At 31.0% G+C, this 26,996-nt stretch overlaps 3 protein-coding genes across 6 annotated transcripts in view; 1 reads left to right on the top strand and 2 right to left on the bottom strand.

Annotated features, from left to right (window-relative positions):
• Nucleotides 1–2,641: 2,641 nt before the first annotated feature.
• On the bottom strand, nt 2,642–14,540 carry LOC107447624 (uncharacterized). Its single transcript, XM_016062581.3, has 2 exons — nt 10,363–14,540; nt 2,642–2,759 (listed from the first exon to the last, which is right to left on the bottom strand). Exon 1 carries the CDS (start codon nt 14,416–14,418, stop codon nt 10,363–10,365), a length of 4,056 nt encoding a protein of 1,351 aa, XP_015918067.2. The 5' UTR covers nt 14,419–14,540; the 3' UTR covers nt 2,642–2,759.
• Nucleotides 4,164–4,535, top strand: LOC122271817 (protein FAM200B-like). Its single transcript, XM_043054317.1, has one exon. It carries the CDS (start codon nt 4,164–4,166, stop codon nt 4,533–4,535), a length of 372 nt encoding a protein of 123 aa, XP_042910251.1.
• Nucleotides 14,541–20,020: 5,480 nt separating the features above from the next.
• LOC107447632 (uncharacterized) overlaps nt 20,021–26,996 on the bottom strand; it is a 33,671-nt gene continuing 26,695 nt past the window's right edge. For all 4 annotated transcript variants that reach the window (XM_043054310.2, XM_043054311.2, XM_043054312.2 and 1 more), the window contains one exon: nt 20,021–24,451. In XM_043054310.2, coding sequence (XP_042910244.1) covers nt 21,062–24,418 — 3,357 coding nt within the window. In that variant the 5' untranslated portion in view covers nt 24,419–24,451 and the 3' untranslated portion in view covers nt 20,021–21,061. The remainder of the gene's footprint in view (nt 24,452–26,996) is intronic.

The raw sequence follows: 26,996 nt of genomic DNA on the forward strand, positions 1-26,996 counted from the left end.
TTATCCGAGGGTACTGCGTTTTTTAAATGAATCAAATATGACGTTTGCCAGTTCCACAATCAAGCCAATGATTTACAGAGGTTTCTGAACAGAAATCTGAAAGGGGATTTCCATTTAGGTAGATGTTCATAATTGCTTTTAAAGCTTCTTGTTTAAGACAAGTACGTATTGTGTTTTTTTGTAAGTTTATTGCTGCAAAGCCCCTTTCAACCGCTGCAGTACTCCCAGACAGAGAAAACATCAATTCCAACATGCGCAGTATGTTGCTGTATTGTGGGTCATTTTGCTGCCTTGTAACTTGCAAGACTCTTGTAAGATAACAAAAATTGAAAATGTATCACAAACATTAACGGCAAAATGGCCGTCCGCGCGGACGTCGGATTCGAGAAATTCGTTGTCCGCGGAGAATTTTTGATCGTCGAGGACGGGCGGACGGGCTGTTTTTCGAGCCCTGGAATAAGGACCAATGCACTAAGCGGGGATTAACACTTATTTTCTTATTTAACCAGGTTAAAGGATAATGATCAATTTAAATAGTGAAAAATTTTCCATCAGTGTATTAATACAATTTTTTACACTAAAAATTATGCGAACTCATTCTTTTTCAGTTGAGCTGTAATTTTTCTCAGTAGAAGAAAACTTTTTGCGTAAGTATAATTTGGGATGTTCATTTCCCTTTTCGTCATATTGTGTTAAAACAACCCCCTTACTTAAGTCGCTAGCATCAATATGAATAAATAATTGCTTATCAAAGTTAGGAGCATAAAGAATGGGATCACTGGATAGTTTTCCTTTTAAGTTGCTGAAAAGCATTTTTACCGTCACTCTTTCATTCAATGAGTCCCTTTCGAGATATTTATCCTTTAAGTTACAGAGAAGCAACGATTGATGAAAACATGTGTATATACACTGACTCAAAACAATTAAAGTATATTGAGGTTGTGGGTTGATCTTACACCTGGGGAATTCTTTGAATGATTGATACATCTTAAGCTATATAAGATAAAAATGAAATTTGCTTGTCAGAAAAAATGCGTTTTATTGAATATTTGGATGCAAAAGGAAAAAAAAACAATTTTTGCACATGAGAAAAATAAATAAAAAAAGGTGTTTCCTTAAAAGAAAATCATTTTTTAGTATAAGGTATGATTTCTACGGACAGGCCAGCAACGTTGAACACCTTTGAGGCATCGAGCCAATGAGCTTATTAATGAGGGGTTGGTGTATTCTGTCCCATTCCTCCAGAAGAGCTCTTTCCAGTTAGTGGAGAGTTTGTGGGGGTGGTAGTCGACCAGCAATTCGTCAGCCTAGAATGTCCCAAGCATGCTCGATTGGGTTCATGTCCGGAGAACACGTTGGCCAATCCATCCATATATTTCCTTCTCCCTAAAGGAAATCATTTACCAAGTTGGCACTATGTGGCCTGCAATTGTCGTTCATTAACATGAAGCCATCTCCAATTGCTGCAAAATTAAGGAAATACAATAAACCAAGCACCTAGTTCCTTTTCAGGACTATCTTTTAACGGCCATGATAGAAATTTTGACTCCTATCAAACGCCGTCAATACCACAATCAGCAAGAGGACTTTCAGCCATGACAGATTTAACGTGCACGTTGCATACACGCCGGTCGTTTAGTTAACTGTCGGAATCAAACTCACAACGTTCAGCTCTCCAGAAGTAAAATGAGTGACGCTTTTCTGACTGTGTCAAATTAGTTTTTGAGACTCGGTTCATTCACCAGATTCTCAACTCCTCGACACTCAAGCTCAAAAGACTTAGTAGAATTATTTAATGCTTTCTTGAAAGAAGTGTATTTCAGCATACCTTGATGGAATACCACACCGTGAAGTTCAAAATACCACGACGGGTCAACGTCTATAGTCCATCTTAAAGTCTGCATGATCTGACGAAACTTTAAATACTACTGGACTAAATAGTTATTCAATATCTCACTGATTTGAAGGTAAATTCGAAAATGTTGCAGAAAAGCAGCTATGCCAGTCTCACAGCTGCTGAACCGTATGTTTATTATCGAAATAGGGAAACCCTCTACAAAATTTCATGTAAGGAACCTCGTTATTGTCATAATTCATGATAGCGAGAACGGAATTTATGCTTGATGACAGATAGGCCCAGTAACGACCTTTAAAAGAAAATCTACAACTGGGTACAACTGCTTGACAATAGGGTAAAATGTGCTTATACTAATAAGACGTTAAGGCATCAATATAACAATTAACAAACAATAATGGAATTATTTGTGATACGGATAAACTTTCGAATTATAGAAAATGTCTCTAAGATTACTGAATCCGAACCAGAAATGAATTTAACGCATTTACATACAAGCAAAGAAATGGAAATAAGGAAAATTCTTCATACACATTTTACTGTTCCACGAATTGCCAACGTTGAAGAAAGACAACATCAATAACGTCATCAAAGACAACAAGTTGAAAATGGTTTTACGAAATGCTTTCATTTTTATATGTGTTTGCTTGCATACTGTTTTAATATGTGTTCTGTTTTTTATTGGTTTAAGTTTGGTTTTAATAATGTGTATTTTATTTATGAAACAGTGATAATTACGACGGTTGAAAGTTCGACATTAACGTAAAAAACAAGAAGACAACAAGAAAAGAATTACGATTTATTTCGTGAACTTATTCATTACTCAATCAACATAAAACTAATTTGTATCCTCGCTAAGCTTCTCTCCAATTACAAAAGGCACAGATAACTAAAATGGTAAAGGCTGAAAAAGAAATAATAAAAATGAATGCATTTTGAAATGAAATATTGCTATTATTTTTTGCTTTATATTTATTGATATTTGTGATTTCAGGTATTTAAAGTTACAAAAGGTCCAATGCATACCTTGTCTAAGTGATGACAAACGTATCAACATGTATGAAACTGCACTCTTTATACATAAAAACCTTTACTTAATATTATTACTTCGGTCGACTTTGTTGTGGTATCATTCAATTTAATATCAAATTTGAACTTTTTATACACAAATCTTTAATATGAATTCTAAACTATTTGTCCTATTGATTTGAAATCCGCCAACTTCGATTTCGGAAACAATACCTCGTTCGTCTAGATAGAAATGTTTATCTTCCTCTTACTTTCTCTTTTTTACCTTGTCGCTCACTTTGCCCATAGTCAATTTTCTTTTTCTTTCAAGCATCAGAAAACTAATGAGACCACTCACACCACTTAATCATAAAGTCCCACTCGGGCCTTAGAATAGTGGTGGTTTGAAAACCCAGAACTAATATATATTATTATTTAGACGGAAAAGTTTTAATTCCCATAGAATCAAATTTTTGAAATGTAGAAAAACAGAAAGACCACATCGTCTAGGTCAGTGGTGCGCAAACTAGGGGTCGCCAGAAGTTTTTTGGGGGTCGCCAAATTTTTATGAAATGCATTATCCCTGCATGCATGTACATATAAGGAGTGAAGAGCCGTCACTCACTGTTTAATTGCAATTTCATGCTGTCCACTCTTTCTTTGACTGTAATGCGTAATGTATGTAAATTGTGAAGACGCAAGTTTTTAACTTCGGTAGATAGCGCCCTCTTAGCGGTAATTCGCCAGTTTTACTGAAAAGCGCCTATTTGACTAGACGTTAACCGCAGGGAAAGGGCAAAAATTCGCTTCCGTGATCAGCCAATCAGATGGCGAGGTACGCGGTGTATCTGATAGTCAGAGTGATGACGTGAAGTGTTCGCATGAAGTTGTAGCATGTAGCAGTTGGCCTGCAATTGTTTTAGTTTATCCTCGAGTTTTATCATGTGACGTTGTGTATGTGGCATCAGCCAGATTAACTGTGACTGTGTATTCACTGTTTAGTTTTAGTTTGCATTCATGTTTAGTTTCAGTTTGTGTTTGCGTATCTCGGTAGGTTGTCATTAAATGTGTTTGCGAGATGCTAGATCTTGCTCATTTATTTAATAAGTATTTAAGTAATACTTAACCACACAGTGTAATTTTGATTTTTTATATTTTAATCGGGCTTTGCTACTCTTTGTTATCAGGTATGTACTATCATTAGAGAAAGATCTCTGTTCATTTTATTGAATTTCTCGAAAAAAATGATAAAATTTTATATATTTGTTTTAGTTTGAATAATTTAACCCCTATCTCCATAATGGATAAATGGGTAATACGTACAACAGGTACATCTTCAGCTAACAAACGAACAAATACTGATGAGGAGTCGCAAAATACTGAATTAAATGCCCGATCTAAAAAAATAAGAAAATACAATGAGGAATTTTTTAAGTATGGTTTTACATTTTGTGTTGTTGATGAAGAAGAACGCCCGATATGTGTCATTTGCAACGAAAAATTAGTAAATGAGAGCATGAAACCAGCTAAATTAAAAAGGCACCTGGAAACTAAACATAGAGACCTTCAAAATAAACATGCCGATTTTTTTCAAAGACGAGCTGAAAATCTGAAAATTCAAAGTGCAGGAAATTTACAACAATACCTCAGAAAGCATTACGAGCTTCTTTAGAAGTTTCTTATCTAATAGGAAAAACAATGAAACCCCATGCAATTAGAGAATCCCTCTTCCTGCAGCAACTAAGATGACATCAATTATGCATTGCGATAAATATGGATAAAACTAAAAACAATACCATTATCAAGAGATACCGTGTCTCGGCGGATTTCCGAAATGTCACGAAATATCGAGTCAGAAGTCATAAAACGCATGCAAAATTCATCTGTATTTGCTTTACAACAGGACGAGACTACCGATATTACTAAAATGTCACAACTAATTATTTACGTTTGGTTTATTTTTAATGCAGATATAACAGAAACGTTTTTATGTTGCAAAAGATTGGAAGGAAAAACAACTGGAGAAAAAATATTCGAAATTATAAATGCATATTTTGAAACAAAGTCCTTTACCTGGGCAAACTGTGCTGCGATTTGTACTGATGGTGCTGCAGCATTAACAGGTTCGAAGAAAGGGCTCAGAGGCTTAATTCAGAAGGTGGCGCCTCATATGGTATTTAATCACTGTATGATTCATCGGCAAGCTCTTGTTGCAAAAGATATGGATGAAGAGTTGCACAACGTATTACAAGACGCTGTTAGTTCAATTAACTACATTAAATGCANCAATTCATCATATATACAAGCACTGTTGAAAGAACAGTTAGTTTAGTAACATCATCATCAATTACTCTGTGGAGCAAAGAGTAGCGATAGCTTTATATGCTCAACATCGGAATCCAGAAAACAAATGCCAAGCTTCGAAAATAATGGAAAATATACAACGAAAGATAATTGGTTGGGAGGGCGGGTGGACGCTAAGATGAAATTTGAATACAACTAAGTCCGTGTAACGAATTCTGGGTTATCTATAACTCTTTGACGCTGACAGGTCTCGAGTAATTTAATCTGTTATACTTTAGTTTTCACCCTATATTACTGTGTAGTGTTGTGAAAGAAAGCAGAAAAAGGTGTTTAAATGTCTTTAATTTTTAGAAAATATGTGTATAACTCCATTTCAGAATATTAAAATAAAACAATTCTGCGAATTGTGTAAATCCCGAGGGAAAGTAATATAATAGTATTTTGCACGCAGAACAACAAACAGAAGGTAGTAAAGTAAAATGTTGAGACATGAAAGTTATTTTAACAAAAATATGTGTTTGATAAAAATTAGAGAAATTTCAAGGACCTGGTGGAAAGTCTAAATATATTTTGGTTTCAAAGAAGAAGAAAAAAATTATATCTTTTTTGAAGCAATAAAATTTTTTTCCCGATCATAAATCTACTTGACTCAGATTGTGATATTTCACAATCAGCGTTCATGCACTAACTATCTTTCACAATCTGTAATCCTACTCTCAATCCAGCCAAAAAAGTTTTGCGTGTTCAATTACTGTTGCACTTGCATATCTCTGTCAGGCTGAAATGATTAAACTTTAAGAAAACGTTCATTAGTTCTGCATTCATTGATAATTGTCCTCAGGAAAATTAAGTATAATCTTTGCTAAAGGAGATATTGTGAACTTAGGTTTGTAAGCTTGATCGTAATCTTGAACTTTTTTTTTCTGCTTTCCTTTTCTACTTTTTGAAGAATTGTGTTGTATTTCAGTTTTCATAAGTTGTTCTATTTATCTTTATTGTTTATTAAAGTCATTTTAATACTTTTACATTCAAGCAAATTGATGAATATAAGAAGTAACTTTTTCCTGTTCATTTCTTTGGACTAAAATGTCACAGGTAGATGAAACCATCTACGTTATAATTATTATACATATAATTACTTTATTTAATCCTACGTTATTAAAGAAAAAGAATGTAAAATAAATTTTCAAACCGAATCATATTGTTTAACACTAGATTGCCCAAGGAAGTCATTTTGACTGCTTTTTTATTTCAATTAGAAAAACAATGATGTATACAATGATCCAATTTCTTAGAATTTTGTGACTTTTTGTACAACATATAATTTTTTTAATTATTAATATTGTTTTTTTTAATTGTTGTTAACTTGTTATATAACTGTAAATAATATTAAAAACTAAGCTTAAACAAATTTCTTTACACATTAGTTATTCTTTTACAATGCAGTCATTTTGACTGCTTTTGGGAAATATAGGTATATACTAAGTTACAGTCTTATTTGTGTTAAAAAGCAACAAACTTAACATATATATTGAAAAAGACTATTTATTGATAACTTATGGGATCGGGGTGCAACAATTTTAAATATTTGGCTTCTATTAACTTATTATTACTTAAAATGTAATGCACCTTTAAATTAAAACATCTTAAATTTTATCATTGAACTTAATGTTGTCGAGAAATAGTGATAGTGAACACACCCCTGTGAAGGAACATTTCATAGATATTTTTTAAAAATAAGATTTTAAACGTTTTTACTTAGATTGATTGGTAACAGTAGCTTACTACCTAACAATAGGAAGTCATCTAACAATGTATTGGGTTACTTGGTCATAGATTCTTTTTGGAAATTTTTTTGAATTCGCTAGTATCTGTTCAACATCTTGTTTCTTTGACAAAATTATAAGGTCAGAGTTTGTAGTTATCCGTTTAAAGTACAATTAATTGCATATAACAATGCTTTTTTTCTCATTGTGAAAAAGAGAATTCAAAATATGGTGATTGAAGTTACGTCTTATTTATTTTAAGCATGATAACAAAAGCAAGTACTGAGATTAGGGGCGTGTTTATTCACTGGATTACCAAACGATGAAAGACCAATGAATGAACAAGTGTTCCTTTACTGGGATTTTTCCAAGTTAATGAAAATAAAAGAAAAATTCTAATTTTCTTGTACCTTTAGTCATATTATACATCAAAATTATGTTAAAAATACAAAAAAAAAATACTTCGAACCAGTGAAGGCACAGGCATGTTGTTCCTTCACTGGGAATAGATTTTCCAGTGAATGATTTTATGATATGATTTTACATGGATAATTAGTAGTTCTGCGGTATTAAAGTACACCTAAAATTCTGTTAAATGTTATATAAATAGTTCCTAAAACAATTTCATTTTAAAATGCTAATTTAATTGCTAAATTTGTTTAAGCAATTATAATTATAATTTATTATTTTTCTTTATAATTGTAGTGGTTAGTTACATCAAACGTTAAAAACCTTAATAAATTATGTTTACTGATCGAAAACTAACTAAATATAATAATAAAAGCTTGAATAGACCATTTCTTTGCTGGCTTTTGTGCTTATATTTTATCTAAATTATTATCTTATTGCGGTTTTTAACGTCATGACTGAAACTGGTAGGAAAAATCCATTTAAAGACAATCATTAAGGTAAAAAATGGGTGAAGTTTTTTTTAAGACGACATCCACCGATAACTCAGTGCAATACGAAGATAATTTCAAAAGGCAAAACTTCTTTTAGAGAGAATAATATTCGAAAATTACGAAACGGGAGTTGAATACTGCCCTTAAACGGGAAAAATCTTTGGCCCTAAAAATTATAAGGGTTTATATTCTATAGTAGCTAGGGAAAAAAAAAAAGAAAAAACAACAGTTTTGACCAAAATTTCAGCTAATGGAAAAAAAGTATCTCCATCGGTAATTTTTCCTTACTGAAGAAATCTTTGAGGTATTACAGAACCAGTTCCTGCAGTTAAAATGTTTTTATGAAATGAGGTATTTTTCCATTCGATGTTAAAAACGTTGACTTTAACAAATGCATGCAAGACAGGCACAAAGAGTTAATGAGCAAGACAGCTCATCAACAAAACACATACTTCGAGAGTAACGATGCACTATTTCTTCAGAAGCTTAAGAAAGAAATCTCACAAGTTACGTTGCAAATTTTTAAAGGAGCATTGACAGAAGAGTTTAATCTCCCAAATATCCAATAGCCTGTGCTTTTCTCAATATGGAAGAATTTATTGCAAAAAGAACATTTGGTTAAGTCAAATTTTGGCACTGAAGCTGATACAACTAACATTGAAAGTGAAAGTATCTTGAAAACTGATTTTGAAATAAGTCTTCTTGAGGCATTGTTAGTTGCAAAAACAATTGGTTCCATAAGTAAATGGTAAGTACTGCTGAAGACCCTCTAGATATAAGTCAATGAGAGATGGATTTTACGCAAACTTCGAAGCTCTTTTTTCTCATTTATTATGCAGTGAGGAATTCTAGAAATGGTACTGGAAGATAAAAAGTATTTTTGGAGATACAATGGCCAAAACTTTGGAAAGAAGAGGAAGGTCAAATCAAAAGAAATAAATTACTTTTTGCATTAACTTCAGAAGAAGAACGAAAATTTAAAGAGACTAAAGGAGCTGAAAAAATAAAGTTAAAGCGAAAGTATGACGAAGAGAAAAAAAATACTTAAAGAAATTTGAAAAAAAAGAAGTTAAAAAAATATTGGGGAAAAAGAGTAAGTAAAAAAGTGATATAATAATATTAATAATAAAAACATCATCGGATTACACAATGATAAACATTCATAATTTAGAACGGACTATTAAACTGTGAGGAAAAAAAATAAAGAAAATTTTTTTAAATTCTGTATTCAACCATATTTTACTTTCCATTCCATGACTGAAAAAAAGTAAAGTTTTCCACGTTAACTATGGTTATATGTGGTAATTCCAAGAAAAATCTTGTTTTTAGACATTTGCATGGCCTATGGATTTCTAACGAGCATCAAACATTCTCAAAATTAAGTGTTCATTCACTGGAAAGAACTGTTCCTTCACTTGGTTATCTTACTACTTATTATTTGAACCACCAAAAGCTTAAAACAATATTATGAAAGTTATCTAAAATTTTTTTACATAATTTGCATATAATAACAATTATGTTGACACCGTCATTTAACTAAATTTACTAATTTTGAAGTTTTCATAATTTTTTAAAAGGCAAGCTACGCTTAAGTGGTCCTTCACTGGTTAGTTTACCCGAATCGCACAATAGTACATACAAAGCAACAAATTAAATCAGTTTCAGTCATTTACTATTGTTTTTAACTCTTAACTCTAAAATTCGCAACTCTAGATGAAAATAAAATAGCGAGGTTACAAGCGTACAGCTTACTTGTTTTAATTTTTTAAAGAATATTTAACTGAAAATAGTAGCTCTCAACTATTAATCATATTATAAAAATATTTACTTATAATAAAGCTATAATAAGCAANTTTCTATGTTTCTTCCTATGTAAAATGTCCTCGTCATGTAAATAAATGTGCTCTTGTCTAAAACAACCTGTATCTTCTACTTGTGAGTCGTAGTTCAATATTAGTATAAAATTCAAAGTTCGACTTCGCAACATTTACTTTTAACTTTTGAAATAAAACGTTTTTCAAATAAAACTTTAAATTGTAGGCTTTAAAAGTAACGGATATCATAAAAACCACATAGAAATTATAATTTTTAATATTTTTTTGCAGACATTTTAAAATTTTTGTTTTATTTCTTATTGCAAAGGCACACTGGCTTAAACCTTTGTAAAAAGACATAGAAGACGCCCGAAGTAATTAAAAGTCGATATGAGAAGTGCCTGTATGCTTGTATTAAACACTCTTATTTAAAGGCAACAGATAGAAATATTCATTTAAATAAACAGTTATCGACACCGTATTACAGTGCAATAAATTTGAAATTCTAGCTTAAACATATAATATTTATTTTCAATAAATTTATGCTTATAAGATAAATCAAACAAGAATAAAAGATAATTAAACCAACTTATCTATTTTTATCGCCCTATTTCAAAGAATAATTGATAGTACTTAATATTTAATGTTTCTGAATTTATTACTTCACATAGAAACCACATAATATTAGAAAAATGAAACCAACGTCAGCTCACCTATTTTAAATTCCTCACACCATATTCTAAAGGCAAGAGATTGAAATATTTTATCCATCTTGTGCAATTTCTTATATCTTTCCTCAAAGCAATGTATTCATCGTCATCATCTCTATCAATTATTGCTGCGAGTTCTCTAGATCTGGTAGCCTTTGTAGATATCCACAAATCTGAGAGCGCTATCATCGCTGTCTTATCCTCAATGAGCATCAAGATTTTGTTGATGAGCTCTAATGGCAAGTCTTTGGGATCCAAATAGGAACTCACGAGTTCTACAACGGGACTGCCGTGGGAAATAAAATCTCTGAGATCTATGCCGGCAAACAGATTTGTAGCTTTCTCCCACATTTCTCTTAGATCTGAATCTTCTACTGCATTCCAGCAATCGAAAAGCAGCATCTCCAAAGCAGAGCGAGTTTCTCTTTCTTTGATAAATCGTTGACACATCAAAACTTTAGTGTGCTGTTTAATCGCTGCACTTTTTCCATTCATCCATAGATATTTCACTTTTTCATCATCATCGATTAAAATTTTTTGCAATTCCTCAATTCTGTTGATCAAAAAATACAATTTTTGATTCATAAAAGAATAAATTTTTGATTGTAAATTCTTGTTCCATTGGATATTCAGAAACATTCTCCGATATTTCTCTCTGTCCTTCGATGTATTTATTAACATCGTCTTTAAAGCAAAAGTAGCATTATTTGTTAAGTCAATCGATACCTTGTGTTTATTTTCTGAGTTTAAAAGTGCAATTGCAGATTCTATATTTGGTTTGGGAAATAGTTTAGAAATACATTGCTTAATCATCTTTTGAGACATCGTTGTAGATTGCAAGAACTGAGTGACCCCTTCTGGCGTAAAATTTAAGTTCTGCTCATTTTCGAGATCTAATGTCAGTTTTTTGCTCTTCAATTCCGTTGTCTGTTTTGCACTATCCGATATCATTGCCCATTCCTTGCTTTCCAATTCTGTTGATTGTATTTGACTTTCTGATATCATTGTCAGTTCCTTGTTTTCCAATTTTGTAGTCTGTTTTTCAAAATTAGATTCCTCTGCCGGTTTCATACTTTCCAATTCCATTGTTTGTTCCTCACAATATGATTCCATTACATGCTCCTTTCTTTTTAATTCCATTGACGGTTTCCTTATTTCTAACTCCATTGCCAACTTTTCAATTCGTAATTTGGAATTGTTTAAATAAACTGTCATCATTTTTTCAATTTGAGTTTTTTCTTTGAAGGAGAATATATCGAAATCTTTTATTTCTGCAACAATGCCATTTAAGAGAGGGAATTTTAAATCGCTTTCACTTATATTGGTTTTCCTTTTAAAATTCTTTTCTAATACTTTTTTAAACATCCGAATTAAAGATAATTTTTTGTTGCGTTTGCTCGTATTGTCCTCAGCCATAAAAATTAAACTTTCAGAAAATTTGACAAGTTTTTCTATTTCCATTTCATCCATTTTAAAAATGGAAGGAACAATATCTGACATTTCTCGTTCTAACTCCGTTTCCATCTGTTGTTCTGATATTTCAGCCTTAAAAGCATGGTTTGAAAACGCTTTCAAAAGCAGTCTGTATACTTTTATAAAATAAATTGCCCTTGAAAACACTCGTCCTTCAAATCTGGTCAATTCATCAAAATGAAGGAAGATATCCCTATATACCAACTCTAAATGTTTGATTGCATTTTTTACCTCCATTAAAGGTAATTTAGAATCTATGGAGGAGTCCATTGTAAATTTCAATTGCTCACAACAGTTTTTCAGTTCTATTGCATGTTCATCTCCTTCCTTCAATGATGTGCAAATATAGTTTGACAGAAATATTAATGCATTTAGCTTAACTTCTAATTCCATATTCTCAGTATTATTTTGTTTGAGAGCATTATATATACTATGAAATAAGTTTTTAGAAACTACTGCGTAGTCTTTTTGGGTTTGTTTGAAGTTCATTCTTCTATGCTCTATCATTGTTTTCTGCTCTTGTTGAATAAGCTTAAAAACATTTTGAAATTTTTGTTTTGATTCTTTTTTTCCTTTCTCGATCATGAACTCTCTAACTCCAAAGAAATGATTCCCAGTAATTGGTTCTAATATTAATGATAAATCTCTGATTTCATTATGAAGACATTTTAACGCATCATTTCTGTTGTATTCTATATTAAGCCTTCCTCGTATGGTATTATAGCGATAGTGACTGAAACAATGATGGCGCAAATCACTCAGAATTTTTTCCAATCCTTCTGGCAAACATGAACACAAGAAAAACTTGAAAATTGTATTATTGATATCAGAACAGCTTAATAATTCTCCCATAACTTGTAGGATCCGTTCAAGGGAAAATATGTTCACTTGAGGGAGTATTTTAGTAATGTTCATGTAGTTTTTGAGTTTCCTGGCAAAATATTCATTTTCGATTTCTGTTAATCCAGCAATACTTTCTCTCACAATGTCGATTTCTTTCAATTCTGGTTCAGAGCTATCGGTTGGACAGAACGGAGCTTTAAGAGAGAATTTCAGCTCTTCATATAGAGTCATTAAATCTTTTTTGAAGCAATTTCTGTAACAAAATGGTATAAATCGCAAATGATCATCTTTATCAACAAACGTACGGATACTGTGAATGCGCCGTGTTTCTTTTCTGAGAAATAGTTTATGAGAAAGAATAAACAGAAACAAGGATCTAATTACATCTGTATATCTTTTGACATTTTTTTCGTTCACTATATGTTTAAGCAGCACTAAATTGTCAAATAGTAAAAAGCTAGTAAACATGTCCAAGATGTCATAATATTCACTAAATGTCATGTAATTTTCAAAATGGTCTTGTTCTGTTCCCTCTTCAAGAAAAAAACATTTGCAGTATTCTTCGATTATCGAAATAATTATTTGTTGTTGTTGAATATCTCTATCTGCATTTTGTTCTCTTATTAATAAGATCCTTTCCACAACCGTGCACTGATAAGAATTAAAACATATGAATTGGTGAAAAATTTTTTCAGTTATTTGTCTCTCATCGCCAAGTAAAGAAAGCTCTTTTAGCACTTCCAAATCCTTTTTTAATGTCTCACCTATTTCTTGCAGCGCAATGAGAATGCTTCTATTTGGATTTCGAACGTTGTTTTCTGTCACGTCAAAGTTGTTCGATGCATGATTGTATAATACACGTAACAAGGGAATATCAAACGTACTTATGCAGTAGTAAAATGCCGATAATCCATGCTTATCAGTTGCCTTGGGATCAATATATATTCCACCATCAGGTAATTTTATGGCTACGTATGGTAACTTGTAGAGGTACGGTATAATGTCCCGACATGTGCTGAGAGCGCCAATAAGAAAGTTGCTGTCGTTGGAGATAGTAGCTTTAAACCTATTAAGCACATCTGGTGGAAAATTTGCCGCATTAGCAATGTAAGAAAAAGCATCGATCCTCATTACTAATGCATATTTCAATGACAAACCAAATCCATACGACACAAAGGGCGAAGTCTCTGAATCGCTCGTTTTCTTAAATATAATCAATCTTTTCAAAGTTGACTTCCCATCACCGAGTGCGTCGATAGGACGGTAGAAAAAAAAATTACGCTGTTCTTCAGCATCTGTTTCATATACATCAATGAAGCAATTGAGGCAATCAGCAGCAGCTTGTAGCACTTGTTCATCAAACGATGAAGCACCATGCATTTCTTCTGCGATCAAATTATTTAGAATAGTTTCAAAATGTTTTAATAAAATCAAAAAGTTTTTATCACAATAAAGTGCATAACGATTTTTGAAGGGATTAAATTTGCTTATAAGTCGCCTTAGCACATTTATTTTATTTCTTGGAAATGCAACTTTGCTTTCCAGCCGCAATGTCTCAATAAAACGTAAAAACTTCTTTTCTATTGATAAACTGCTTCTAGAATACAACGATGACATTAAAATAGAACAAACTAAACTTCTTTTAGGAGGTGTATTAATGTTCCAAATTTCAAATCCTTTCCCCTCTATTTTTTCAGACATCCACGAAGATAAAACATGATGTTTTGGTGGTAAAATCGCCATTTTTTAAGTTTTACTTGACAACTATTCAACGTAGCAGAAAAATACATAAATAAAATCCTCATTTACCTTTAAATATCCGCCAATCACATCAATTATGATCTGACTTGTTTGTTGTTTGCTAATAAAAGTTTGAAGCATAATAAGAAATGCACAGCAAGCGATGACATTTATGTAAATGCAAATATCTCTTTCGAGCTTTGATAACTACTTTATAATAATAAACTGAAACTCTGAGACTGATAGATAAAAAACTGATTAGATAAACTTGAATAATCCGACTATTGTTTTTCATAAGAAATCAAAACAATTGATTGCTACAGTAGCAAGACATGACTACAATTTAAAATAATTATGAGGAAAATTTGTTTTTTTTAATAGTTATTATAAAATTCCTTAAAAATATTTGTTCATAATCTATGACAATTTAAAAAATTATTCACCGCTGTCTATGATAATCATTTAATCCTCGCAAATTATAATGTAGCTATTTTTTTTCTTAAAATTTTTCAAAACACTACACTGTTTTTTTCCCCACACTTTATATGTGCGTAAAAATGCAATAAAGAATTTTAATTATTTCGATGGATATATCATTTATTTTAATGGACATTTAAATGAGTTAATAAAACTATTTGTATTATAACACTATAAATTATTATACGAACAGACAAATTTTCAAATTATAAATACAGTTGGATCTCAATTATAGTAGTAGGATGCTAAAACTAACACAGTTTTTTAAAAAATCTATTTTCTTTGGTGAACTTTAAAATTTGAGGTTTTATTAAATTACAGTGCTATACAGCATTTAATTTTAATATGCATTTGACGTTCATGCAAAATTAAGAACCTTCTTCAGAATTAATGCATAATGAAGAATATTCTTTAGTTTTGGAATACAGGATTCTGTGTTTCGACCTCAAAAAGGGTTTTTCATTGCAGAATCGGAATTATAATGTCTTATTATGTGACGCTATTCATACTGTTTTCCGTTTAGCTTTATCCATACGGTGTACTTTTGATACTACTATGATAACATCTATGGATATATTTCCCTGCTATTAAATTCTTTTAGATCTGTATTGTTGCAAAAATAAAAACTTTAACATTTCTTAGAGGTTTAAAATTTGGTAGCTGATTAATATGTATATACAGTTAAGTAATATATGGTGGGTGATGCATAATGTCATTAGTGCGTTAAGGTGTATTAATAATTATTACGAGTTGGATTGATTAAGTACGTGTATCATGCCATAAGTTTATTTGTAGGAGCAGTTATGTTCGAATTAAATATCTTTATTAGAGGTGAACAAAATATATTAGTTGAAATACTGACATTAATGTTGTAATAATACAAGTTATTTTGGTAGAAGCAGAAAATGCTGAGGGAAAAAAGGTTGGGACATGGTTGAAATTAATTTAAAAAACTGATAGAATATTGTTTTTCGAAAAAAGTATAAAATATTTTAAAAAACATGGTCGGAAATCGTAGATTGAGTACAAAAGACAAAACAAAATAGGCAAACTGGGTTACCACAAAAAAACTCCATAAGTTTATAAGACGATTTAACACAATTTCACATAGCTACGGCAAATTAAAATACAATATATTAACTGAAATTAACTTTAGAAAATTGGGTGAGAAGTCAAACTATTTTAGTTCATAACAATTCTTTTTTTTTATTTGGTGAAGTTAAATGAAGAAGAAGAATCAGCAACAGACACCATTTTACGTTAGTTGAGTAAAATCTCAGTGGAGGTTGAGTGAAGGGCTTACTAGCTAGGGTATCACAGGAATTCCAAAATATTCGTGGCTATGGCTGATCATTTTAGTGAGCCAGAAACATCCACAAAAAAAAGTATCCCAGAAACAGGATTTTTAAACTACGAAAGCATATTTTCCAGATTACTGCTATCCCTATATCTTCAGAAATCCAAATCCGCCGAAAAAAAGGTTGGGTAGAATGGAAAAAGACCGGATATCTCGATTGGCGAAATTCATTTCTGGTGGACAGAATCTAATTACTTTCCCCTTAGGTAAGAAGAAGGCACTGTTATAATGTTGTGTTGTTATTGTTAAATTAATGTATTCTGTATAGATAAGTACTGCTTTTAATCTCTCTAATATCCTTTTGTTTTTAGAGTATTCTTATTTATTGGTCATTACAGTTATAAAAAATCATTTTAGCCTAGCTTATTATTCACACTCTAAGGAGCAATAAGGATTTAGTCCAATGGTAGCATGGATTAGTTTCGCATCGATAACTTCTTACGCCAGGTCGGGGTATGAACAGGTTCCATCCTCAAGAAGTCGATTTAGATTGCTTAAAAAAAAGAACATGAAAAAATTTGCTATGAAGTAAGATAAAATTGTTTTGCAATGAGAAAAAAAAACTGTAAACAAAATGACAATAACGATAAATGTATGATGAACAAATATAACAAAACTGTTGCATCAAAAAGAACCTAAATCATTGATATTTCTTCCGATGAAAAGGGCAAAAACACATGAGATGTTGATTGCTAATATCGTAATGATGTATTTTTTAAATCAAAAAGAAAAAAAAAGGTGGATCCATTATGCAAAGTATTTTTGCTAGTCCACAAAAGCTGCAGTGGAGCATAGGAAGAAGATAATTATTTCACATGTAAATTTGTACATAATATTCCTAAACTGCCGTAAAAAGTACTGCTACTTTTTCACTGAAATTCTAGCCTTTCCTATAAAGCTAGATATACGCGTGCTTTCTCCATAAGTGAGGAAAAATAATGTGATTTGACTTTTTCTAGAAGAAAATCATTTATGGAAGAAAAAGTAGTGCCTCTATGACTTTTTTCTAGAATGATATACAGTACACAATTAAAGAACGAATATCTTTATTAAATCTGACAGTTTCTGGGTCAGATATTTAAACTCTAACAGACCTTCTAATCAATGGGTTTTACGCCATCGTACGTTTCTGTGTCTGACATCGTAACTAAAAAAAAAATATTGTCTACACTAACTGACTGGTATATTTGAGGTCACCCCCGCATTAAGCAAAATCGTTAGATCGAAAGCTATTCGGGGTGTAACGTTTTTTTTTTTTTTTTTTTTTTACACATCATACATTAATTATAATAATTATGCTCTGATCTTAATTTTAAAAAGAGTGTCTCGTATTAGGAACATTTATCTTATTTGATTGGATGAATATGAATTTTGCCACTGCACAGGCATTTTTAAAATGCTTTTTTTCAAGAAATATATTAATTAATACCACGAATCACGTGCAATACAAAACCTTTAAATCACCTGCAGTATGCTTGAAAACTGGATTGGGGCAATATTATAGATATTAATTAAGATCATGATTCATGTGCAATACAAAACCTTTGAATCACCTGCAGTATGCTTGAAAACCAGTTTGAGGCAGCGAATAAAGAACTGTGTTTCAATGTTGGAATTTACAAAAAATTATAATTTATGTACTTATAAAATGTCTTAGGTATGAATAAATAAAGATATAAACGAACATTATTTTATAATACTTTTATTAAGTACTTAATTTTTAACACAAAAATTGTTGATACTTAAAATTTACAAGCATAAAAATGAGGGAAAATATTTTTAAGTTCTCCCAGCAGCAATTCAGACAGAATCATAACCAGTATAATTATAGCCATTTAAAATTTAATTTGTAGGAGAATAGAAAAATATTATGCGTAGTTACAGGAGAATTAAAGTCAAAGAACTATAAAAAAATACAGCTGATAAAAGTCGCTTAGTTAAAAATCTTTAAAATATTGACAAAGAAATTAACAACATACCCAAAATAATACATTAAGCATTGGTTTGTCAAGAAACTAACCAAAACCAAAGTTGATTTAAATCAGTTAAAAATTACTATCTTAAATATTAAAAGTATACAAAATATCAATACCATAGATAGTAAGAAATATGTAATTTTTCGCAAAAGCATACAAATTACATTTATTTACATTAATGTTAAAATTGCAAGCGTAAAATGAAGAAAAAGAATTTAAAACATGCGTTAACCGTATTAAGAAATTAAACATCATTAAAATGAGCATAGTTTATATCGTACATGCATTATAAAGGAAATTGATTTGTCAAAGAACTAATCCAAATCAAAATTAATCTATATCAGTTAAAAATTACAATAATGAAAAAATATTATAAGATTATAAGTATACAAAATACGAATATGATTGATAGTAATAATATATAATTTTTCACAAAAGCATACAAATTACAAGAAAATTAAAGCATACAAATTACATTAATGTTGAAATTACAAGCATACAATAAAGAAAAAGAATTTAAGACATGCGTTAATCACATTAAAAAAATTGAACATCATTAAAACGAACATGATTTATATCTTACATATGTTGAATAGAAAAATAAATGTTCAGATTATACTGTATACAATTACATTTATAAACTCAATTACTCAAAAAAAGTAATATTTTTAAAAAGCAAATGGTGATTGTCATGTATGAGTTAAGAAAGAAATATCTAAAATTAAAAAATATAAAAGCGGAAAACACAAATTGATATGTGCGTATAAGTTGTGCTTCATTAATTTGAATATAATATGATTTGTATGATAATGGAAGAAAAAAAATTGTTTTAAGTAGCAATAGAATAGAATAGAATAGTTTTGTTAGTCAAAGAACTATCCGAACTTTTAATCTACAAAACAATTTAAATTAAAGACTACAAAAAGTAAAATAAATAAATATGTAATAAATTAAATAAATACATAATAAATAAATAAATATTTAAGAGAACAAATGTTTTTTATATTTAAAATATAAGTATATTACCTGGAAATAATTGTGCTATTTAAAGACATGAACAAGTTATTCGGTATTATTTTATAGCTTAAAATAGTGTGGCCCAACCTTAAGGTTATTACAACTGCCAATCAAACTTTAGTATAGTGGTTAAAGCAAGAACTGGAAGTCTGGCAAATCTTAGTTTTACCAGTAAAACCTAGCTTTTACTAATGTGGCTTGGCAAAAATCCAAAGTATACTTCAATATGATTCCATTTCGGTCTTTTAATAAGATTTTTGTGGTAAAACTTAGGAGTTGCCAGAATTTTGCTAAATTCTATGTTTTACCGACAAAACTTAGGATTTACCAGACAACGGGACTTTACAGTTGTTACGGTTAAAACACGAAGTCTTCTAAATCTTAAGCGTTACCGGTAAAACTTGCTTTTACCAAAGTGGCTTGAAAAAAGTTGGAAGTATGCTTTAATATTATTCTATTTCTGCCTTTTATCAAGTCTTTGAGGTAAAACTTAGGATTCAATATACTTATACAGTCACATATGAATGCGAGGGCCAGGGAGATTTTAAAAAGACAACGAATGACATAATTTGCCAAAAAACTTTTTATTAAAATTTATATTTAAAAAATTTTAATATACTAGTTTATTATGTGTGTATTAATACTGCTTTAATATACAATGTGAGTATTAATACTGCTATATTGAGAAAAGTTTATCAATATCTGGTGTAGGTTAAGTAAAGCAAAGTAGCTGTCCTGATTTTAGTGAAGCACTTCCAAATCGAATTCGTGTTTCGGATTTTTTTTTCTTTTTCTCCAGTAAAAATAGGGCAAGGACCAATAAAAATGAATACGGAGGCTACATAAAGTCAGCAGGTTGGACCACGCTAATTTTAAAAATACAGTTTTATGATTTGTTTTTTCCTTTATCTGATTTCACAAAGTGATTGTTTTTAGCGTTGTTGATCGGAATATTTCACTGTAATAAAAAACTGTAAAAAAGTAAGAAATTTCTCTTAAGTAATAGACGTTGGGACAGTTTCAAAAGATGCTTAGAAATGATTTTATGTTCGCCATCGTTAGTGGCCACATAAATTAGTTATAAAAGTTAATCTGATGACAGTATATTACAGTTTTTTGTTAGTTTTATGCCATATAAATATCATAAAAACTCTAAAAAATATTCTACACTCTGAAAAAAGAGTTATAATTAAAATTTATAGTTTTTTATGCAATAATTATGATTAATTGTAACATAATTTTTTTTAAAATTTCCACGTTTGTTAATTCACCTTCGTTTAAGCTACGTATTTCTAAGTAGAAAAATACCTTTGGCATGTTAAAATGCAATGTCAATGTATCGATAATAAAAAATATATTTAATAGGTTAAAAAATGGCTAATAATGTTAGCGATATGGACGGACTTCAGGAGAAAACATTAAAAGGAAAGTATAGAAATCGATTTACCGAAGCTATGTTAAGTCATGAGAACAACAATGTCTGTAATGAGATTTTTTTGAAGAAACTTAACATCAATTTTCAACATTTCGAAATTCTGGCATTGGTTACGTTTGCGTTGAGCTATAAAATTTACATACAAACAGTATATTATCATAGTGATATGATAGGCTTGCGGTAATATAGTAATAAGCTGCATTTTATCAATTGGGGAAATTTTTTGAATCAAACTGTATTGTTTCTGGACAAATATTAGGCTAAATAATTGTCCACATGGCAGCATTTATCACCAAAAGCATTCAACAGTATGAAAATGTGGCTTATCATTATATTACTCCATGTCCTTTACATTAATAACCATCCATAAAATTAAATTACTTTTTATCCGTCATCCGGTAGCAAAAACAAGTAATCTTCCCATTTTTCACATGACCTAATGGTTTTTACTAAGTCAGCGAATTTGCGGTCCTCGTTATTGCCTATCTGTGCCAGGAGATTCTTCTTTTGTGGTTTTTTCATTTCCCTGTAGAGATTTCTCAATGCCACTAAGACGTCCAGGATTTCCAATAAATCGTGAGCAACGTCCATAAATTCCCATGGTAAATTGTCTGGATCTAGGAGGTCAGATGAAATTTCTACTATTGGGTTAAAATGAGACAGTATATTTCTCAAGTTTAACCCATGGAAAAGGCTTGAAGATTTTAGCCATAATTTTTTACAATTCTCGTTGCTTTTAAATACATCAAGGCAATCCAGTAGGAGTGTTTCGAACGCTGCTCTCGTATCAGGTTCCTCAGTGTATCGCTGAGCCATTAACCATTTCGTGTGAGATTTACCTGCTTCACTCTTAACATGATTCAACCATTTCGGTATTTCTTTGCTTCCACTACTAAGAATAACTTTCATGTACTCAATTCTTTCAATCACAAAATCAAGTTTTTTAATGTGAGCATCATGTATTTTCTGGTGGAGATCAGAACGCAGTTCTAAATTTTTAATTAAAGGCTTGAACATATCCTGACTGCTAATTTTCATGAAATTATGACTAACCTCTTCTGTTTTCCCCAATATAGTTTCACCGGTGTCCTTTATTTCATGCAATATTGATAAAGCTTTTGATGGATCTTTTATGCTGTTTCTAAGTTTCTTCTTTTTACTTTCTGGCACGAAAAGTTTTTTTATGCAAGAATAGATTTCAGCTTGTGGCAATGTTTTTATGTTGTGGAAATGTGAGATCAAACTTTCTCTTGCTTCACTACAACCTTTCAAACTTTCGGTTAACCTTAACTTGACTCTATCTGCTTCATAAGGTTTAAATAATTTATTTTCTTTCATTTTTTTAAATAAGTCTTTCAAGTTGGGAAAATCATTATGAATTAAACTATCTAGTTCATTGTTAGTTTCAACATCAAGTCCTGTCTTAGTGATAGTAAGAACTTTCAGTAAATCTTTCGCTAACTCATCTGAAACATCATCGGAACTATTCGCTGTAAAAATGGTATCTATTTCCTCAACAACATTCGATAAATGTTTCAAAATACTTGAATTCTCTGTGACGAATGTAAGTAAAAATTTTAAGTAGTCGCAACGCCTTCGCAATTCCTTTACTGTTTTGATAATTTTATTCGTTAATCCTTGGTATATAGAGTCAAGTATCTTACGGAGCAAGGAAACGTAGATATCTTTATGCTGTAGGTATGCGTCTTCTCTCGACTTTAAAATGTTAGTCTTCATATTTAACAAGAAGTTACGAATTTCGTTGCTGAATCCATCCGTGTTATTTCCACTTCCTTTCAAACAGTTTTCAATAAGATCTAGTTTTAAACGAAACATTTGCATTGCAAAAATCGGATCTAAGTTTTCAATAAGTTGTTTTAACTCTGGTTGAATATCCTTCAAAGCAAAATCTTTTTCAATAGCTTCTTTTCCTTCAATGTATGCTGTTTTATAGTGAGCAAGGCAATTATTTCGCAAGTCGCAAAACACACGCTCTAAATCAGGAGGTAGAAAATAGCGGATCAATGGGGTAGTCATGCACCCATCACCTATTGTACAGATTACTTCGCCAAACATTTCTAAAGCTCTTTGAACAATGAAAGTAGATTTTAATGGTTCACTGTCGAAAAAAGTTTCATCCGCAATTTTAAAACCTTTTTTTAGTTTGGTAAGTGCAAACTCTTCCTTGATAAGTGGACACGTTTCCGTGCATTTTTCTAAAATATATTTCGTCGTTTTTTTATTTCCCAAAACAACGTTGCTTTCTAACAGTTTGAGTAATTCGTCTAGGGATTTTTTCCACTCTCTTCTATAATAGAAAAATATGTAAAATTTTGCTTCTTCGTCAATGTGGCCATTGTTAGATGAGAGTTCATCGAAACAAGATTTACTGCAAAAACATTTCACTAGGCTTATTAAAGCGTCGACATATATTTGCTGGTTGTTATCATCAGCAACGTCTCTTAATTGCAAAAAGCAATCAACGAAAAAAACCATAAAAGCCTCGTCTAAAGTCTTGTGATATTTGTAGTGTTTGAAATAACTTTTAAAAGAGTTTTCGTTATTGAAATGGAAAAATTCACCGTACTTTTTTATTAAAAATTTCATTAGTTTTTTATTTGACTTGTTAGGAGACTTCCTGATTTCTATTTTTTCGGCCAAAACTTGGATGTGAAATCTAAGGAAATAGGATGCCTGGTCATACGAAGTCCAAATTATATGATTAACATCAATAGAAGATCTCCTCAAGATAATACCATCATTTCTCAACGCTTTATCAAATGATATTAGTGCTCTTAGATGTTTTTCATCGGAAAAATGCAAATTATCTTGAACGTTGTCAAGATTTTTCGTAGGATAGTTAGATAGACGAAGAAAAAGATCCCAGTCCTCGTATTGGAAGCAATAATAAAACGCTGAAAGATCTCCACCGCTAATTGTTCCTGGATTCATATCATAACCTGCGGATGTTAACTTTTTCAAAATAAAGCACGACTCATAAATCTTATGAACGACATCTCGATCTGAATTTTTTTTAAGTATGTGGAGAAGCAATTCATTCGAAGGATTTGAATTAATTAACTTATCAATTTTATTTTGTTCAATTTTGCCGAACTTTAAAATATGTCTCAGAGCTTTATTTCGTTGGCTTTGAGAATCGACCTCTTCCATTCCAAATCGATATTCATTCACGTTTTCACTTGGATTCTTGATTTTCGGTTTTACTTGATGAAAAATAATTATTTCTTTCTCTTCCTCAAACCTTTCTACCAAACCACCAGCGGGACAATACGAATTGATTAACACATCGTTTTCTCCATAAAGATTGATTTTTAACTCAACAATATTTGCTGCTGTTTGTAGTTTCAAATAGTCATCATATTGCCCACCATTTAGTTTTTTCAAATTATAAGCAGCTTGATTCAATTTTGCTTTCAGTCTTTGCATTAAATTTACCAATGTCTTATCGTTATATGATACGTTCATGTTTTTAAATGGATTGATGTTCTTGATACATCTCTTGATCACCTCACAAGACGCCATTTCACGTCGTTCCTTCTTTATGAGCAAGCGTTTAAATTCAGGATCATCATCTTCGCCAAGCAATTTCAGGCTGTTTTCTAATTCTCCTTTCTCAGCTGAGATCAACAAGAAAGGAATCAATATAGACCAAAACAGACTATTTTTTGGGGGACAATTGACAGCCCAGTATGTTCCATTAGGTAAAAGTTTTCTCTCCATTTTCTTAGTAGCACTGCTCACTTACTTTTGCCACTAAAAATAAACGAATAATAAGCTCATGAAAAACAATTTAATTATTGATAATTCAGATGACAGATTATATTGCCGACATGGTCAGGGCATCTAAAATTTCCTATCAGTCAAGCATTTTTAATTTTCCTGTAAGTCATGCATGTCGGTCGGGGAGTGTAAATATTTAAATAGCAATGCCGTAGAATGCTCTTCAAATTTTGAGCGGAGGGATGATACGAAAAAAGGATAAAAAATTTAAAATATTTGAAATGCTTGTTGAAGGCCAAACATGCCAAAATGTTTAATACTCACTTCTTATCAATACATTTTTTGTGTGTGTGTTTAATACTTCCGTAGAAACCTATTCTGATTAAAATGTAAGTGTGGTGTAGATATGATGTTGTTACGATATCGGATGTTGTGTAGATATGTAGCGGCAGACGCCGAGATTCTATAATAATCGTGAACCTAAACCCATTACACTTTTCTCGCTTTTTTGACGATATTGTGAAGAGTTTTGAAAATTTACTACATCTGAACTGAAGTAAAACCTAATTTTGATATCCATAAACATTTAATTTAATAATATGAAAAAAATTATTTTTTAGCATTTAGAAAGCTGTGGCAAACTTCCGACTCGCAACAGGCCATGACTGCTTGGCAGAGCATTTCAACAGAATAGGTATCCTTCCAGTGCCAAATCTGAAATTCGGGAACCATGAACTCAGACCACTTGCCCTTTACTAGACGAAGAATCTCAAAAGCGGGGTGATCTCAGTAAACTTTACTGGGAAGCCAGAGATCGTATGAACTCTCTGTAAAGACTACTCCTCATTCTTCCCTGTATATATTTTTTTTAACTTTAATTTTATCTTTGTGTTCTTTTTGTGTTAATATGCGTTGTCATGTGTTTTCTTTGTTTGTTAATGTAATTTTGTTCCTTTTTACTCCTTGTTTATGTCCACTTAAAGCCGAACATACTAGTATATGGATAAATATTTTCAATAAAGCCATATGTAACAACAACAACATATTTTTAAATATAATCAAGATATATTTATTTAAGAGCATTTTTATTTAAAAAACAATATATACATAGGTTTTTTTAATTAAATACATACTAATTTTAAAACTATTCTCGCTTTACACCCCACAGTGAAATAATCTTACTGCTTGGGATCCGGTACCCAGTTTTTAATTTCAATATCCGGTACCTGGACCCAACCAATTTAACCGATTATGCAGTGTCGAGTAACACTTATTTATGTTTGACGCAACCATATTCAGATTAAAAGTGACCTTAAAACTATTAAAAAAAATAGTTATAACAGTGAAAATCCAAGTATTTCATCAGTTTCTTCAATAATCAAGCTAAAATAACTGGAATAACTTGCCAGAAAGTCTTGAAAATGGGCGCCTATTTTTGAAGCGCTTGAAACATGTCGTCTATTATTTGCTATTTATATATTTTTGAAGGTAATGAAATTTTTAAACATGTAATAAAGTATTCATACCGCATTAAATACTTAATATTGGAAATTTTATTTCATGTTAAATATGTAATGCAATCAAAAATTCCTGATGCTATAATACTTCATATAATTTTTTTAGTTTCATTATCATTCAGCACTTCACTTTAAAGCTACATTTCGAGAGGAATTGGTTAAGGCACCTCTAAAGGGTATTTATATTAATGAAGGGGAAAAAATATTTTCTTAAGCATCAAAATAAAAGTAGCCACATACCTGCCTTCGTCTAATAAAATCTGCTCAACCCTAGCAACGATTTTACATTTGCTCCAGTTCGGCTCAAAATGGATCCCATATGGACATGAGGGACCAATATTGGAATGTCTAGATTTTTTTATATTGCTCCAGTATGGAGCCTATATTGGCTGAATAATGAATACAAAATATCGGGTGAATCTAACAACTCTAGATAGGGCCGATATTGGTTGTAAAGTGGCTGTAAAATTTCGGGTGAATCGAACAACAGGGTGCGTAGCTAGATTTTTCAACAAAAAATAAGCACCTTTTAAGTACTTTTTAAGCACTCAAGAAATATTTTTAATCACTTTCCCCCCAAAAAAATCATAATTAGGACCTGCGCAGCAATAAAAACTATTTCTTTCTATCGCTTCAAGTTCTTTATTTATAAACATAAAATCAATAAAACATTTTTAGAAACTTTACATAATCAAGATAAAATAACTAGTTTCTGATAAATATTGCCGAGAAAATTACGAAAATCATTTATTTTTTGTAATTCAGAACGACGATCGATACGGCAAAAAAAAAAATCTATTTTTAAAAGATGGAAAATTAAGCACTTTTTACACAAACCCTGAATAATAAAAGCACCTTTAAGGGCTTTTAAAAAGCATAAATCAAAATTAAGCACTTTTTAAAAACACTACGCACCCTGGACAATTCTATATAAAGCCATGGCCAATATTGGAAAATAACGACCTTTAAACTCTACCCTAGCAGCAAAATAACTTGGTCCCTCATAGGACCAATATTCATGAATATTGGCTCAATAAGGATTCCGCGGACCGTTATTTACT

Source organism: Parasteatoda tepidariorum, chromosome 10 (assembly GCF_043381705.1).
Source record: "Parasteatoda tepidariorum isolate YZ-2023 chromosome 10, CAS_Ptep_4.0, whole genome shotgun sequence".
Taxonomy (NCBI): Eukaryota; Metazoa; Arthropoda; class Arachnida; order Araneae; family Theridiidae; genus Parasteatoda; species Parasteatoda tepidariorum.

Coding starts and splice junctions, on each gene's coding strand:
- LOC122271817 (XM_043054317.1), top strand. CDS start 4,164: ATGGATAAATGGGTAATACGTACAACAGGTACATCTTCAGCTAACAAA.
- LOC107447624 (XM_016062581.3), bottom strand. CDS start 14,418: ATGGCGATTTTACCACCAAAACATCATGTTTTATCTTCGTGGATGTCT.